At 39.4% G+C, this 18,483-nt stretch overlaps 1 protein-coding gene across 2 annotated transcripts in view; it reads right to left on the bottom strand.

The window, feature by feature from the left end:
• The window catches only part of vcl.S (vinculin S homeolog), a 112,134-nt gene that overhangs the window by 62,343 nt on the left and 31,308 nt on the right, over positions 1-18,483 (bottom strand). For both annotated transcript variants that reach the window (XM_018239445.2, XM_018239443.2), the window contains exons 3-5: positions 13,745-13,895; positions 3,902-4,010; positions 2,737-2,859 (exon numbers count right to left, since the gene is read on the bottom strand). In XM_018239445.2, the coding sequence (XP_018094934.1) occupies positions 2,737-2,859; positions 3,902-4,010; positions 13,745-13,895 (383 nt within the window). The remainder of the gene's footprint in view (positions 1-2,736; positions 2,860-3,901; positions 4,011-13,744; positions 13,896-18,483) is intronic.

Genomic DNA, 18,483 nt, shown 5'->3' with positions numbered 1-18,483 from the left:
TGGCGTAAATTAGTCCCCGCCACTAAAGAAGGGGGTCTGGGCTTACCAGATTTATACCTCTATTATCTAGCCAGTCAACTACATTATGTTAAATGGTGGTTTGACCCAGACCCTTACAACCCAAACACAAATCTCCAAGCGCTGGCTGTGGGTTCACTAGAAGGCCTCAGGCATCTTCCGTATATAGCACCAGCAGACTATGAGAACCTACCAGCGGTTAGAGAAAAGCCTCCATGAAAGGCTTGGAATCTGGCACTCAAGCTCTATCCCCAACACTCTCCAGCTTTAACCCCGAACACACCCCTATGAACGAACTCGTGCCTTACCCATTTTCAGAAGTTCCCTGATTTTCTATACTGGCCTAAAAAAAGAATTAGACGTTTGCAAGATGTACTAGATGGAACCACATTTGGATCTTATGAATTCTTCAAAGAGAAACTCGCTGAACCCAACTTATCCCAGTTTAGATATTTCCAATTTAAGACAGGTATTCCAGGCACAATTTGGTAGACTGGATATACAAACTTCCCAACCCCAATTTGAAACACTACTCTGGTCCGCAACATTAACTAAACCAACGTCAACATTGTATAAAACCCTAATACAAACAATTCCTTCACCTTTCAAAAAAGTGTACTGTAAATGGCGAGCCTGCATCCCAAACATCACTGAGGAGGAATGGGATGAGGCAACAGACAAAAGCTACTATTACTTATACTCTGTAAGAGACAAATTAATTCAATTTAAATGGTTACAACAGGTCTACCTCACCCCTACACGATCCATGGGGCGCAATCCAGAGGCAAAATGTCATAGGTGCGGGACAGAGGGAGCAGACTTTCTACATATGGCCTGGAGCTGTCCACCAGTGGTCAAATTCTGGACTGAGGTTCTCAAACTCCTACATGACAAATTGGATTTCCCAAGGATACTTACGCCACAGGTGTGTATATTGGGAATTATAGATGACGTAATAACTACCAATCATGCCAGAACTAGATATAGAACTCTTTTATATTATGCCAGGAAAATAACTTCTATGATGTGGATGGGCCATAAACCCCCTACAGTGCAATCCTGGATTACACTAGTAAATCAAAATCTGCCACTCATTAAGCTTACCTTGCTAGCTAGAGGCTCCCAAAAGAAATTTGACAAAATATGGAGTCTGTGGTGGGAGGCGGGGCTGGGAGGTTGTGGGTCTCTTACACAACTTACCATTTGTGGGAAACGTGATATACATACCCAAGAAAACTGAAATCTATGACAATTTAACCCTAATTGTTCGTGTCTGAATGAGTAATTGCTTCTGATTTAGAGACAATAAAGTATCAGCCAAAGTACTGGGATATACCATCAATACAATGTTAAATGCTTAAATACTGGTCATGGAAATTTTACCTAATACCATAGCATCGATATGGCATGAAGTGTTTTATGTTTGTTTAATGTTGTGAAAAACAATAAAAAGTTTCATCTTTTTGCACATGGATAGGAAATTGGCTACAGGATCAGGTACCGAGGTTGGTTGTTAATGGTACATTCTTTACTTGGAGTAAGGTTCTTAGCGGGGTCCCTCAGGGCTCTGTATTTGGTCCACTTTTATTTACTGTAACTTGTTCATTAATGACTTAGGGGAGGGTATTGTTAGTAATGCATCAAGGTTTGCAGATGACAAAACTATCCAGCCCAATTAATGCCATGCCAGATGCAGCATCCTTGCAACAGGATCATGACAAACTGGGCAGCTAAGTGGCAGATGAGATGCATTGTTGTTAAATGTAAAGTCATGCACCTGGGATGTAAAAATACGCAAGCCACATATACCCTTAATGGGACTGCACAAGGCAAATCCATAATAGAAAAGGACATTGGAGTCCTTGTACATAATAAATTTGACTGAAGCAATCAATGCCAGTCAGCAGCTTCAAGGACAAATAAGGTATTGAGCTTTATTAAAAGGGGCATAGATTCGTAGGAGGAGGTGGTTATTTTTTCACTGTTCAGAGCATTGGTAAGGCCCCATCTAGAATGTGCCATTTGAGTGTTGGTCTCCAGCACTCAAACAGGACATTACTGAATTAGTGCGGGTGCAGAGAAGGGCAACTAAGCTGGTAAAAGGTATGGAAAATCTCAGATATGAAGAAAGACTGGCCAATTTGGGATTGTTCAAGCTGAAGGTACTTAAGGGGTGATATGATAACTATTTATAAATATATAAGGGGATCTTAAAATAATCTAATCTAATGCTTTATTTACCCAAAGGTCACCCATTACGATTAGAAGAAAGGTTCTGTCCAAATATCCAGAAGGGTTTTTTTTACAGTAAGATCGTGAAGATGTGGAATTCTCTCCATAAATCAGTTGTACTGGCTGATACATAGATAGCTTTAAGAAGGGTTTGGATGACTTTTTATCAAGGGAGGAAATACAGGGTTATGAACGATAGCTTGTAGTACAAGATGATTCAGGGACTGGTCCGATTGCCATTTAACAAGGGAGGAAATATAGGGTTTTGAACGATAGCTCATAGTACAGTTTGATTCAGGGACTGGTTGGATTGCTATCTTGGAGTCAGAATGCCTAACTTACTATGTTACTATGTAACTGCAAGTGATCAAGCTACCCAGCCAAATCAAATGTTAAGTTAGACACATTGTATTTGTTTTGAATCATTATAAGTAAAGAAACCACTTTTTGTATAATCAAAGCAGAGAAGGAAAATAAACTCAGCACCAGAAATGAGGACTGGCAGAAGATCTTTCACAGTGTTCATGGAATTTACAAGCATCACACGGTGTTCTTGATGGGTTAATTCCTGCTGGCGCTCATCAATCATCTTTGCCATCTTAGTCATCCCTATAACAATAAGAAAATAACATTAGGCCTTTCTGCTGATGGGATCTAAAAACCTACAGATGATCGTGATATTGAACCTAGTGTCACATCAAATTGGTTAGATATGATTTTTTGTTCAGTTTTCATCAAATGTTACTTTAGCTATTTACTTTACCAGTAGCAATTTGTTTGTAATCAATATGTTCAATGTATAAACCCTTCTACAACATAACATTGCAAAATATGTTGTCTACATATTCAGGTAAATACTTGGAGAGTGATAATATTCAAATGTTGGCTCTTGACATCACCACAATAGATTTGAAATTAAGCAATCAAGAATTATTGAATCATAGACTTTCCAAAAATACTGCATAAGCCTTTGGGAATTACAACCATTTTATACTTAGTGCCCCTTTTTTATGGGCTCAAAAATTAAAGGACAAGGGGAACATTCTTAAATTGAAAGAGTCTGAAGAAGGTGAATAACTCAAAATCTGTAACAAATAAAAAAAAGTTTACTTAAAGGTGAACTACCCCTTTAAAGTAAATCCAACCACATAGTAATAAAGAAAGGGGTAATAGAAAAGGTTAATCAAAAAGAATAGAACCATAATTTGTGCTTCCTTACAATGGTTCTCTATATTTGTAAATATCTAAATATTTGTAAATATCACAGTTCTCATGCACAGTTAAAAAAATAACCATAGGACATATTTTTCACTAGTTTAACTTAATACTGGTATATTACTAGGCACTTGTATATGTAAGCATAGATATAATTACATAAACAATGATCATACTTTTATAATACTGGTCAGGGAGTAAGCATGTAAATTATGTATTTTACAGTAAGAAATGCACAGTACATTATGCTGTGGTCCCAAGGTATAAACTGTCCAGACATACTTTTGTATACATCAGTGTTCAACATCAGCAAAATAAGTAAGACTTAGTTGAAAAAATAGAAAAACCAACAACTGTGTACAAACCATATTGGAACAACTGTGTATACTACACTTTAGCCAAAGGAAAAAAAAGTCTACTATATAAGTTTACATACCAGGACCTAAGTTCTTAGTGTAAGTGACAAGATCTTCCATGCTCTCTACCACTTCAGCAACAGTCAGATATTCCAGGATGCCTTTGCACACTCGGATAATTTTTCTCACCTAGAAAAACCAGTGAAGAATCTTCTTTAGTACATAGAGAAAAGTAGGAATTTTAAACATGGTTTTCAAGTAGCCTTTATGATGATCTTTAGCAGGTATGTATTTTGTATGAAGGTGACAAACATAGTAGTAATCTAATAATAACAAGAGTGCTTACTACTTACTTGCTTTAAAGGAGGCATGTTGTGTAAAAATAAAGAATGTGCCAGTGTACTGTACTCCTCCATATACAGAAGGAATGTGCCGAAAAAAGTTGTGTTAAGAAAGTGTCATTTTTCAACCTAACTTAACATGATTGTTTAATTGATAATTTCTCCAAAAAACCTACTAGGCTGACCTGATAGGTAACTGAAGCATGTCTTTACTTGGTTGACTGCAGGACTGTGATTGGCATTTTTAAAGATAATACTTATTTTAGCCCAACGTAAAACCAGCACCATATATCAATCATTATTGCTTACAATATTAAGAGGGGGAGGTTCAGTTATCCTATATGTCTCCTTTAAAATGTAGTTATGTGCCCACGGGTTATAACTGCAATGACGTTATTTTACGTTACACATGAGACAAGAATCTTGGGGAAACCAAATAATTCCTACTATAATCCACCTGGGCTAAATGGTGGGTGTGAGGTGCAACCAGGTTATATCGTTATCCGGGTCGGACTGGGCCAGTGGCACACCGGAAAAAAGGCCCCGCTACCTCATTGGCCACCCAAGCATGGAGGTAAGTGGTATGAAACATCAGCAACAAATCCACATTTATCTATACTCTTTTTTGCTCCAATTCATTTGGTCTTCTTGCACTAACAGAAACCTGGCTTTCACAGAATGATACCGCCATTGGGGTTACACTTTCTCATGGTGTTAACTCATCTCTCTCTTCTCCCAAATCATTGGACACCGTGGGGGAGTTGGAATTCTCCTCTTGTTGTCGGTTCAAACATGTTCCTATTCTTACAGCCTTCTCATTCAATTGTTTTGAGGTGCATGCCCTTTAGATGTTTTTTATATGGGTGGCTATCATTTACAGATCCCATGTCCAAGAGAAATCTGGCTCTATGCTTGATAAAGGGGCCAGACCCCGAAACGTTGCACTGCTATACCGCAACAAACGTGCAAGGTGTTCCTTGCTTGCATCAGTTCTGTGTGCCTCTGGATTGCTTGACTTCTATTTACAGATCCCGGTCAGCCTCTGCTACATTCCTTACTGACCGACACCTGGCTCACTTTCTTACTCTGTACGGACAGCCCTGCAATCATTCTTGGGGATTTTAACTTCCATATTTATGATGCTTCATAACCCATTTCCTCCACCCAACCTCCTCCTTTGTCCAGCAGTGGACAAACACTTGGACACTTTCTTGATCTAGTCTTTACTAAAAATAGCTCTCTCTCTGGTTTTAACAGTGATCCCCAACCTCCTTTCCAATCATTTGGTTACATTTTCAATCACTCATTCTCCTCGTAATTTGGAATACACATAACATTGACCTTCTGGCCTTAGCTCAGTCTTTCAGTTCCAGCATCTCCTCCTTTAGGGAGATGTCTGTTCAGTGAGTATAATAACATACTATCATCATACTATCCTCCACATTTGGCTCATTTAGCCCCTTACAGGCTAAGCGTACTAGCGCTCAAAACCCACAACCCTGGCTGATTTCACAAACCAGATTCTTAGGCTCCTGTACAAGATCTGCTGAACGTATGTGGAAAAAATCCAGTAAGCAAGCAAATTATTTATTATAAATTTCTACGGTCATGACTCAATTATACCTTGTCAATAGCATCGACAAATCCAACCCATGACACCTGTTGTCTATATTCCATACTCTTCTTCATCCATCATCAAAAGTATCAGTCAACCTGACACACACCCCTCAGGACTTTACTTTGTAGAGTCCAGTGTGAGGACAAAGAAAGCTAGGACCCTATGTGGTACACAGTTGATCTCAATTCACCCTGTAAGAATTGTGCACTGTTCTACGTGCAAACTAAACTGGGCATGCTCACCAAATGGCACCCCATTGGTCCAGCAGTATTAGCTGTTATTGGCACTATCACAATTCTGGACTGGTTTGGCTATTATTATGGACCACCAGTGATGTCATGTGATTGGCTCTTCTGCAAGCTGCATTTGTGGTTGACAAAAAGAATCAAACCCTGTTCTGCATTTATGACAGGGACTGTTCCCTTTCCAGGCTTACAAAGTTGGTTATTGAGGATTCCAAATTGTTAATTTTTTTACATAAATGGAAGCTTACAGAGACTGCCCAGCTACAGCCATCACAGCTGCACTCACATGTTCCAGTGAGTCGCAACATCAGTACCCAACCCTGGCATCATTTGCAGGCAGAACTACTAAAAGCTGGCTGGCCACCATAGAAACTTGCAAAAATTGTTCTACAATAAAGGGCTTCATTCCCTAAAGGAGTTGTGTTATGTTAGTCCCACCCTATGCCCATATCTTCTTATGGCTTTGTGCTGTTAAAGGCCCTTCTGGCTCCTTTAGCCATTGCCGAAGCTTTTGTTAAAAACTGTTGTTTATCCATAAACAGTCATATAAAAAGTGGACTATATTCTGAGAGGTGATTGCACATCTGCAAACAACATATCTTCATCAGGCCTATAGCTTCTTCAAACCATAATACGCTTATTCAGTAGATACAAGTTAAAGGTACTGTGGGTTGGAAAGCTGTGGCCATTGAAGGATACAATGCTTTCAGCCAAGGATGTCAACGCCTCTACAGGTGTGATAGTATTTAGCCAACCTGGCTACAGGGGTGTCCGTTTCCAGGATGCAGTATCCTAGTATCCTAATACAAATAGGTAGAGAGTACGAATTCTATTTTTTTTTTGTTGATACACTTTAAAGAGATCATTAACTATATATTCGTACGGAGAACATCTTGACTAAATTATTTTGCTCCTTAAGTTCTTCCTTATTGCCAGGGTTTGTAACATGCCTAATAATAGTTTGTTAACTGAGTTAGTGCGTCACTGGTTGGTTCTGTGCAGCAAGTGGGGGAATTCTCCTAATCACTTTTTTTGTTGTGGCTTCTTCTTCTGAAGGACACTCTTATTCCTCTTGGTAAAACTGCATCAGAACAATGTTAGAGGAAGAAGCATTAGTGACACTTGGATTGCCACTAGTTTATATATTAAAGTAAAACTAAAGCTTAAATACACAGGGTAGAAATTGTGCACATTATGTATTGGGGTCCTGAACTAGGCTAAAGCAACTGTAGCTCTAAAGCAGTGAAGATCTTTGCTACTAAATATGCCCCCGTACCACCATACTGTATGTGCTGAGAGTAAAAATCAATACTAAGCATTTGGATACGACTGAAACCAAGAGGCTGGCTGAACTGAGTCTGAACCCTACACAATGGTAAAAATGAGCAGTGTGCACATTGCTTTTTCCGGTGTATGCCCCCAATTTTCAGTTCCGTCAAGGGTTAGGATTCAGTTTGGGTTTGGTGCATCCATAGGCAAGATATAACATTACATTATACTCAGAAACCAGTGCAATTCACATGAGAATTTAATGAACTGCCCTGTAGCATCGGCTTATTTGACAGGCAAACCAAATTTTTGTTGATTTGCGACAACTCCTAAGCTTAGCTTTTCAATAGCTGCCAACAGTAGTGTCACAGACACTGCTAAAAAATCCGAAATGCTGAATTCCTGTGCACAACTTTAAAGACCTCAATCATTACTGTAGAGATGTCAAACATTTTAGCTAGTTCACCATATAAAATACACAATTTCTAGCCATATATATTTTTAGGGTTTAGTTCTCCTTTAAGCAGACATTCCTACTGCAGCTGTAAAAATATTGGGACCAGACAAATATAGCAACAGATGTAGAGGCTTTGACCGTTTCAGGTTTATATTTTACTTGGGGCTGGGATGGGGTGTACTGAAAACCATGTTGGCGAGTGCAGCATGGATGACCTAGCATGGCAAGCTTGGTATTGTGTACCCTGTACACAAGTAATTTGTTTTCATTGCCATCCTGTTTCCTGCTTTTGCATGTTGCCTGTGCAGCCTAGGGACATGCAAAAAAAGAAAAATTATTTGGATATAGAATCTACTGTTCCAATCAATATAATATGATTACCCGGTCACTACCCTCTGATAATGAGGAGATTATGTACAGAGTTCTCGCATTGCATTGTGCTAAGAAATGTCATTCATCATGGCTTTCACTGAATTATGTTTTGGAGGGTTTCATTACCCATTGTTCTCACAATATAATATGGTGAGAATGGTGTTAGCATGGTTACACTACAGTTATAATGTGCCAAATGGTTTGTTAGTAGTCACCTTCTCAACAGATTAGGAATTCACCTATAAGATTTTGCAGCTAAAGAAAGTATTGTTTGCACTGTAAAATTGTGTCATTTAAAAAAAACAGAAAAAAAAACTGCATGTACAAAATAGAGAAATTTTTAATACTTACCATAATTTCTATTTCCAAGTCACCTTCCATGGCAGCATTCACCAATATGAGTATTCCCGCCCCACAGGCCACTGGACAGGAAAGGGTTAACTCCCAACTACTCTATAACATCCGCCCTGTTACACTCCCCCTTTGTCTATGTATCTTAGCTTCAGAAGGGAGGGGGATTGGTGAATGCTGCCATGGAAGGTGACTTGGAAATAGAAATTACGGTAAGTAATAAAAATTTCTCTATTTCCCAAGCCACCCAGCGATTCACCAATATGAGAATTCCCATAGCCAAAGAAAAAAATGAAGGGAGGGACAATCAATGCTTAAGTCTTTTAATTATGAATGCACCACAGCCTGTAAGACTTTCCTCCCAAATCTAGCATCTTGGGATAGCCAAACATTCAATTTGTAATGCTTAATAAACGTATGTAAGGAGGACCATCTCGCCGCCTTACAAATCGCTTCTGGCGGAGCCCTGGCTTCTGCCGTCCATGACGTAGCCAACGCTCTGGTAGAGTGAGCCCTTAAGTCTCCAGGAACCTCTCTGCCTGCTTTGTGATACGAAAAGACAATACACCCAACGATCCACCGGCTAAGAGTAGCCTTCGAAGGGGCCATTCCTCTCCTTGGACCTCTAGGAATAACGAACAATCTGTCAGTCTTCCTCCACGAATTTGTCCGATCTAGATAATGGGACAGAGCGCTCACCAAATCCAAAGTATGCCACTCACGTTCCTGCTTGTTACTTGGATTCGGACAAAATGATGGTAAGGTTAGTTCCAAATCTAGATGAAACTGTGACATCACCTTAGGCAGGAACTGAAATGATGGCCTTAGACGTGGATTTCAGTAATAAATCTGTTAACTCAGTTCCGCACCCTGCATCCGCAAGCCTCTGCCTTTCAATTTCCACGCCGGCAGTGCCAAGCGACACACATCTTGAAAAGGTATCGGACCTTGCATCAACAAATTCTTTAGGACTGGCAACCTTACTGGAGGTTGTACTGCCATCTGTGTCAGCAGAGGGAACCAAGGACGCCTCGGCCAATACGGAATTATTGCAATTACTGAGGCCTCTTCTACATCTATTTTCCTCAGCACCCTCCAAATCATTGGAAAGGGCGGAAACACATACCCGAATATCCCTCTCCAATTCTGGAGTAGCGCATCTACTCCACTGGTTTTTTGTGACGGGTATCTTGAAAAGAATGTCCTGCATTTGGAATTTTGATCTGATGCCATTAGATCTATTTCTGGTTTTCCCCATTTGTTGTACTATGTTGTGAAATACAGTTGGTTCTAGTCACCATTCTCCTGGATCTAAGATATTTCGACTTAGAAAATCGGCCTGTACATTTGTTTTTCCTGGGACATAAAGGGCTGTGAGACCTAGGTTCACCTCTGCCCAATCCATGATGGTCGCCACTTCTCTGAGCAGTTGACCACTCCTGGTCCCTCCTTGTTTCCGGACGTATGCCACCGCAGAGGCGTTGTCCGAACGAATCTTTACCCACTTGTGAGCAACTCTTTTTGCAAAAGCTTCTAACGCCATTCTTATTGCTCTTAGTCCAGCAAATTGGAGGGAAGATGAGCTAAGTTCCACTGCCCCTGTGCGGACACGTCATCCATTATTGCACCCCAGCCTGTCTGCGAGGCGTCTGTGGTTATGATCACAAAATTGGGTTGTTTTAGGGGCATTCCTTTCGATAAGTTTCGAGGATCCAACCACCACTCCAGATTTGACTTGACCCATTCCGGAACACGAAGGGACTGACCCAATCTGAGAGGATTGATTGCTCCTGATTTCAGGAACAAATTTTGAAGTGGCCTCATGTGCCACCTTGCCCAAGGCACCATCTGTATCGTAGAAGAGAAGAGGCCTAGAAGAGACATACATTCCCTGACTGAAACATCCAACTTCCGTCTGAAGGATCCCACTTTGTCTATTATCTGGAATATCTTCTGTTCCGGAAGCGACACTGTCTCTTGAAGTGTATCCAACTCTGCGCCTAGAAACACAAGTTTTTGTGTGGGTACTAGCTGACTTTTCTGCCAATTTATTACCCAGCTGAACCTTTGAAGTACAGCAACTGCTCTGTCTCTGCTTCTTTTTGCCTCTTCCTCTGTATTGGCAACCAAGAGGATATCGTCCAGATAGTGGAAAGCTGAAACTCCTTCCACTCTGAGATGAGCTATGATCGTTACTAGAACCTTTGTGAAAGTTCTTGGCGACGTAGAGAGGCCAAATGGGAGACATGTGAATTGTACATGTTGGTTTTGAACTACAAAGCGCAGAAATTTTCTGTGAGGACTGTACACCGGCACATGGAAGTATGCGTCTTTGAGATCTAACTTGACTAGCCATGTTTGTGGGGACACCGCCACAATTATCGACGCCAGCGACTCCATTTTGAATTTTCTGCAATTTATGAATTGATTTAAAGGACGTAAATCTAGTACTGGTCTGTAATCTCCTGATGCTTTCCTGACCAGAAAAAGCTTTGAATAGAATCCTCTCCGTCGCTGTAGAACAGGCACTGGTTCCACCACTCCTATTTACATAATCTTGTAATATTTGTCTTGCTCCTTGAACCTTCGGAACTGACGAGACACGATACACTTCGCGCTTTGGCATTCTTGAAAATTCCAACCGATAACCCTCTTTTATAATCTGAAGAACCCAATGATCCCGAATTCTTTCGACCCAGGCCTCTTCGAAAAGCGCCAGACGCGCCCCTACCTTGTAGATCTGGGCCGGCCTGATCTCATTGTATTCTGCTCGAGGATGCTCCAAAGGAAGTGTTCTTTCTCGTTGGTTGCCGAGACTCTCCCTTAGTATTCCTGCAGGATGCTTGTCTATTCTGCGGTCTTCCAGGTTTATACTGCCTTGAGTTTCGAAAAGACCAATTCACTGGCGACTCTGTTCTCGCCCCTTGACGTCTGAATCTTTTCTCTTGAGGTAGGAACACGCTTTTACCTCCTGACACCTTCTTAATAATAGAATCAAGATTCTCCCCGAATAACTGCTCGCCTTCATATGGAAGTTGGCACAGGTTTGTCTTTGATGCCGAGTCCGCTAACCAGGGCTTCAGCCATAGAGCTCTTCTAGCCGCAACCGAAAGAGCCATAGACCTTGCTGCTAGGTGGACTAAATCTAACGAGGCCTCCGCCACAAAATCTACTGACAGCATCTCTCGCAATGTTGATCTTTTTCGCAATTGCCTCATCAAGATTATTGACCCACACCTTCAAGGCCCTTGAGGTCGATGTTAGTGCCACCGCCGGTCTACAGGAGGCTCCTGCCGAGACAAAAGATTTCTTTAAATCAAACTCCATTCTCTTCTCCATAGGATCTTTGAATGCCACTGCGTCATCAACCGGCAAAGTGGTTTTACGAGCCAACCTGACTACCGCTGCATCCACCTTAGGTGGATAATCCCATAATTTTGCATTAGCTTGTTCCACCGGATATTTCTTGGCAAATTTCCCCTGAATTACAACTCTTTTTTTCAGTTTTCTTCCACTCAGAATTAATTAATTCCTTTATCGAATCATGTACTGGAAATGTCGCTGCTCGCTTTTTCACTGAAGGAAACAGCTTATCCGCTGAAGAACTCTTTGGTAACTATTCTGTTAGGTTCAAAGTCTTCCTCACTGCTTTAATTAACCCATCAATCAGTGCTGTATCAAAGTTTGATTCCTCTTCCGAGAGAATTTCACCTTCATCAGAAAAATCCGACTGAACACCCGCTGGATCATATAACTCTTCATCAGATATATCTGAAATGGAATCGTACAAAACCTCCCGCGGTCTTTTAGATTTCCTAGATGCCCCAGAGGTAGATGCCTCTTGTACTCCTTGAACCACTGCCTGCTTAATAATAGAGACTAGTGCCTCCAACTGATGTGAAGGAGCTTGAGGTTCCACTGTAGAAGATTGTTCAGCAGAAGTCTGTTTCCTTGGCTGATGAGATTCCGCTTTGGACGTATCAGCAAAAACAGAGAGGCTAAAAAGAAGTAAAAAAACTTTAATTAGCCTCTTCCCCCTCTATTAACAGATGAAAAAACATCCCTTTTCTTCAGCTTACCCAGAGACATTAGGCTGCCTAGCTTTCCCAGAGCCAGGCTGTTCCATCCTGCCTGCACCTAACAAGAACAACATGCTAATTACTTCCACTGCAACAATCTGCTTGAAAAGAGGCTCAGGAGAGTTCGCTTACCACTTTTCTCCATGAGCAGCAATCAGAATGACGTCCTCACAGAGCGCCAGCTGCGCTCCGCAGCTCCAGTTTAAAATCGCTAAAACCGGAAGTGACGTCACCGCTGACACCCGCATGCGCCCAGGTGGAACGCATGTGTTCCAAACGCTAACTCTGGGGAAACGATGTACTGCGCGCACATTTCTTCAGTTCCTCATGCGCCAGTAACAATGGCGGTCCTGCCTAGACGCCGCATTCTGCCACCAAACTTCCAGCCAGCAAGGAGCTATAGGCTACACGTGGTGGACACTCTGACCCAGCCTAATGGTCCTTCTCCGCAGCAATCCCCTCTGGTGAGCGATTTGGGAGGCATCAGGGGAAGAGGAAGAGAAAACCCCTGGAATGGGTAAGCACATCCGTGTCCTGGACAGGAAAAAAGACAAAGGGGGAGTGTAACAGGGCGGATATTATAGAGTAGTAGGAGTTAACCCTTTCCTGTCCAGTGGCCTGTGGGGCGGGAATACTCATATTGGTGAATCGCTGCCATGGGCGGCTTGGGAAATTATACTGTAGTGCTCTGTGATCACCAAATAGCGTTTGTACAAACTATACTCTGCTGACTATGTCTAATAATCAGGTGCTACATCTTCAGTCAGTAACATCTGTGCTGCTTTCATTGTGTGCACTCCCTTACAATGCATACAGCTCTGCAGAAAGTTAGTGGTGGACCCTAAGTTTTCTTTTTAGTCTTTTGTTGTCATTCATCCTTTACATAACCTCTATAACTTATACTTAGCAAGTTATGAGCAAAATTATTCGCAGAGTTTTACGCCCATAGACTAATTCATTTCGGCATATTTTAGCTGTTTCACACATTTTAAGTGGAAGTGAAACGGGTAGATTCGTCCATCACTGATTACAGTACCAAATAGCATTTACAGAACCAGAAGGAGGGTAGTTTGCAGTGAGGGACCATATATATCGAGAACATTCCAGGACCATTGGTTCACTTAATCCAAACACCTTTTACAAAAAAAGGTGTGCCATGTTTACAAAGTTACATATGGTTATGTCACTTGCCTCTGCTTCATCAAATGTTAGGAGAAGATCTGAAGTGCCCGACAAGATTCCTCTAGACCCATCAATAAGGTAATCACGAGCTGGTACAGAGTATGGATCAGCATTCAGCATCTGGGCTGCCTGAACAAGCTTTGCACAGGCATTTTCCACCCTAAAGCAAGAAAAAAGTTCACATTTAGTAAAATAATAAAGAGAAATAGTGACAGTTTTAGAAAGAGAGAAAAAAAACAGCATGGCCACAAATACTGTATTTTAGGAATAAAAATACACCAGTAAACCCTCAAAGTAATGCTGCACTGAGTCCTCTGTCAAAAGAAACACAGCATTTCTTTCCTTTTATTGTGTACACATGGACTTCTGTATCAGACTTCCTGTTTTCAGCATAACCTCCAGGGCAGGGCTTGAGCATGCTCAGTTTGCGCCTCTCCCCCTCCCTCCTGTAATCTGAGCTCAGAGCTGTAAATGAGCAGGGAGAGACTCAGGCAGGAAGTGATGTCACACCAAGCTTCTATTCTAAACAAACAGACCGTGTCTAGAGCTGTTTACTCAGGTATGGTAAAGCATTCTGCAGAATAAATATTGTGTTCTAGCTTGCACTATTGTGGCTAATCTGTTGGCAATAAACTGTATTGGACCTTTCCTTACATCAAAATGTAAAAGGCAGACTGGAAAAATCAGTTTATTAAGACAATCTGTATTGTATGCAGAAGTAAAGGAATCATTTAGTAAACCTTGAAGATTTACAAATACTGTAACTGACCATTTTAATTAATGTATATTGAAATGAGATAACATTTTCTTTCGTTATAAAAAAAAAAAAAAAGGATTTGGGTGAACAAGCCCTTCAAAGGAACACTAAAAAAAATCAAAAGCGTTTTAAAGTGGACCTGTCACTCAGACAAAAATCTGTATAATAAGTCCTTTTCAAATTAATTTTTTTATTAAAGCATGCCAAGTTGCTGTAAACTAATTTAAATATCTCAGCTGTCAATCAAATATTTCCTGCCCCTCCTCTATGCCTTAGGCCAGTGATCCCCAACCAGTAGCTCGCGAGCAACATGTTGCTCTCCAACCCCTTGGATGTTGCTCCCAGTGGCCTCAAAGCAGGTGCTTATTTTTTAATTCCAGGCTTGGAATCAACTTTTGATTGCATAAAAACCAGGTGTACTGCTAAATAGAGCCTCTGGGATTCTGCCAGTACACATAGGGGCCACCTAATAGCCAATCACAGCCTTTATGTGGCCCCCCAGGAACTTTTTGCATGCCCGTGTTGCTCACCAACTCTCTTTATTTTTGAATGTGGCTCACGGGAAAAAAAAGGTTGGGGACCCCTGCCTTAGGCAATTACTGTATATACCCGAGTATAAGCCGAGTTTTTCAGCATCCAAAATGTGCTGAAAAAGTCTACCTCGGCTTATACTCGGGTCAGCGGTACCAGACCCGAGTAGCTGAGATTGCAGTCACTTTTAATCATTCCTATACCAACAGTACACTTGGGGAGAGACTGCAATATCCCACAATGCCCTCTGTTGGTTATATAAAAGAATAACAGTGCGCCCTCTGTTGGTTATATGAAAGAATAACAGTGACTGCAATATCACACAGCGCCATCTGTTGGTTATATGAAAGAATAACAGTGACTGCAATATCACACAGCGCCATCTGTTGGTTGAATGAAAGAATAACAGTGCGCCCTCTGTTGGTTATATGAAAGATTAACAGTGACTGCAATATCACACAGCGCCCTCTGTTGGTTATATTAAAGAATAACAGTGACTGCAATATCACACAGCACCCTCTGTTGGTTATATGAAAGAATAACAGTGCGCCCTCTGTTGGTTATATGAAAGAATAACAGTGACTGTAATATCACACAGCACCCTCTGTTGGTTATATGAAAGAATAACAGTGACTGCAATATCACACAGCGCCATCTGTTGGTTCTGTTGGTTATATGGAAGAATAACAGTGACTGCAATATCACACAGTGCCCTCTGTTGGTTATATGAAAGATTAACAGTGACTGCAATATCACACAACGCCCTCTGTTGGTTATATGAAAGAATAACAGTGACTGCAATATCACACAGCGCCCTCTGTTGGTTATACGAAAGATTAACAGTGATGGCAATATCAAACAGCACCCTCTGCACATGGTAGTGGGACAATGCACACAGTAATCCGTTTGGCAATTCTCTGTCACCATCAACTTTGCAAAGAAGTCCGGTTGATCGCTGGGGGGGTCGCTTTGGCAGAATGTGCGCTGCTGGGAGACAGGGCTGTAGTTGTGTCTAGACTTATACTAGAGTCAATAAGTTTTCCCAGTTTTCGTAGGTAAAATTAGGTACCTCGGCTTATACTCGGGTCGGCTTATACTCGAGTATATACGGTACTTTCACTTCCATAAAGCACTTCCTAGATGTCACTGCTCTGTGTAGCAAGTGCATAGGGATGGATATCAAGACCCCCATTCTGGTGCACAAACACGATTTTAAAATGATGCAAGGCATGCCAGATTTACCAGTGCAGAGCAACATTACATTATATTTTAATTACTTTGATACACTTTCAGTTTTTGGTGTTACTCTTTTAAACATTATTCAAACATTAATGAAACCCATTAAGATTGTTATGCCACGAACAATGTTGAATTATATCTTATATGGGATCAAGTAAGCAATAAAAAAAATAAAAAAAAATAAAATGATATATGTATATATATCTATATACGTGTGTATATAGATATATATCTATATACGTGTGTATATATATATATCTATATCTATATATATATATATATCTATATACGTGTGTATATATATATATATATATATATATATATATATATATATATATATATATATATATATATATATATATATATCTATATCTATATACGTGTGTGTATATATATATATATATATATCTATATATATATATATATATATATACACACGTGTGTGTATATATATATATATATATATATATATATATATATACGTGTGTGTATATATATATATATATATATATATATATATATATATACGTGTGTATATATATATATATATATATATATATATATATATATATATATATATATATATATATATATATATATATATATATATCTATATACGTGTGTGTATATATATATATATATATATATATATATATATATATATCTATCTATCTATATACGTGTGTGTGTATATATATATATATATATATATATATATATATATCTATATACGTGTGTGTATATATATATATATATATATATATATCTATATGTATATATATATATATATATATATATATATATATATATATATATATATATATATATATATATATATATATATATATATATATAGGTGTGTATATATATATATATATATATACGTGTGTGTATATATATATATATATATACGTGTATACTTTGTACAAACCATGTAACCAAAAGTGTCTCTTTTTGCCAAATTCAGATAAGTTCTCTTTAATCCAATTGTTCCTTAAAGTTGTATAATGATAGTGCTGGGTTAATTTGTTTAGTTCAGTATATGATATAAGCCACACACCCATGCACCAGACTGATTTTAATTGCAACACATGGATGAGCTGCATTTTTTGTTTTTGTATATTCTATAAAGGAAAGTGGCTTTCCCTTTAATGCTTGCTCTCCCAACCCCCGCCCCTCTAAACACAGTCCTACAGATTACTTAAAAGCCCATAATGCTGAATGTTTCTTTGGAAGAGGTCATGCCAAATAAAGAGAGAAGCAGGTATGGTCTTTCTCCTCCCAAAGAAAATACCCTTTTTCACTTAGGTAGGACTGATGCATGGACACTGCCTTGGCGGGGCGCATCAGCTTATGCATACTTTGTACAAACCATGTAACCAAAAGTGTCTCTTTTTGCCAAATTCAGATAAGTTCTCTTTAATCCAATTGTTCCTTAAAGTTGTATAATGATAGTGCTGGGTTAATTTGTTTAGTTCAGTATATGATATAAGCCACACACCCATGCACCAGACTGATTTTAATTGCAACACATGGATGAGCTGCATTTTTTGTTTTTGTATATATATATATATATATATATATATATATATATATCTATATACGTGTGTATATATATATCTATATACGTGTGTATATATATATCTATATACATGTGTATATATATCTATATACATCTATATATCTATACACATCTATACATCTAGATATCTATCTCTATCTCTATATCTATATATATATCTATATCTATATATATATATATATATGGGTATGTATATATCTATCTATATGTATATGTATATCTATATATATATATATATATATATATATCCCCACAACTTTTCCTTGTATGTTATAGTTATACAGGAGCAGTGACCAGCTCCATGTTGTAGCTCCCACTCATCCCAACTATAGTCAGGTGATCCCACTGGTGTCTAATAAAAGGGCAGCCAAGTTTGGGAGTTTTACTTTCAAAGCAGCTAGTAAGTTGCAAGTAAAACTAAATCCCTTTGTAAAATGTATAATGAAGCAATAGAATTCTTAATGAATCAGATGAAAATTGAGCATAGGACTGGCCAGATATGGGATGACTTTGACGTAGTTGCGTCAAAGAATAGAGAGACGGACTTCACCGGACAACATGGTAATCACGTGGAAACCAGCTTGGTAAAATTGTAAATACTTTATTGAAACTCCATCTAAAATCACACGCGGGCAGGGG

The sequence above is a fragment of the Xenopus laevis genome, chromosome 7S (assembly GCF_017654675.1).
Source record: "Xenopus laevis strain J_2021 chromosome 7S, Xenopus_laevis_v10.1, whole genome shotgun sequence".
In the NCBI taxonomy this organism is placed as follows: Eukaryota; Metazoa; Chordata; class Amphibia; order Anura; family Pipidae; genus Xenopus; species Xenopus laevis.
This window is presented reverse-complemented; position numbering and strand designations above follow the sequence as displayed.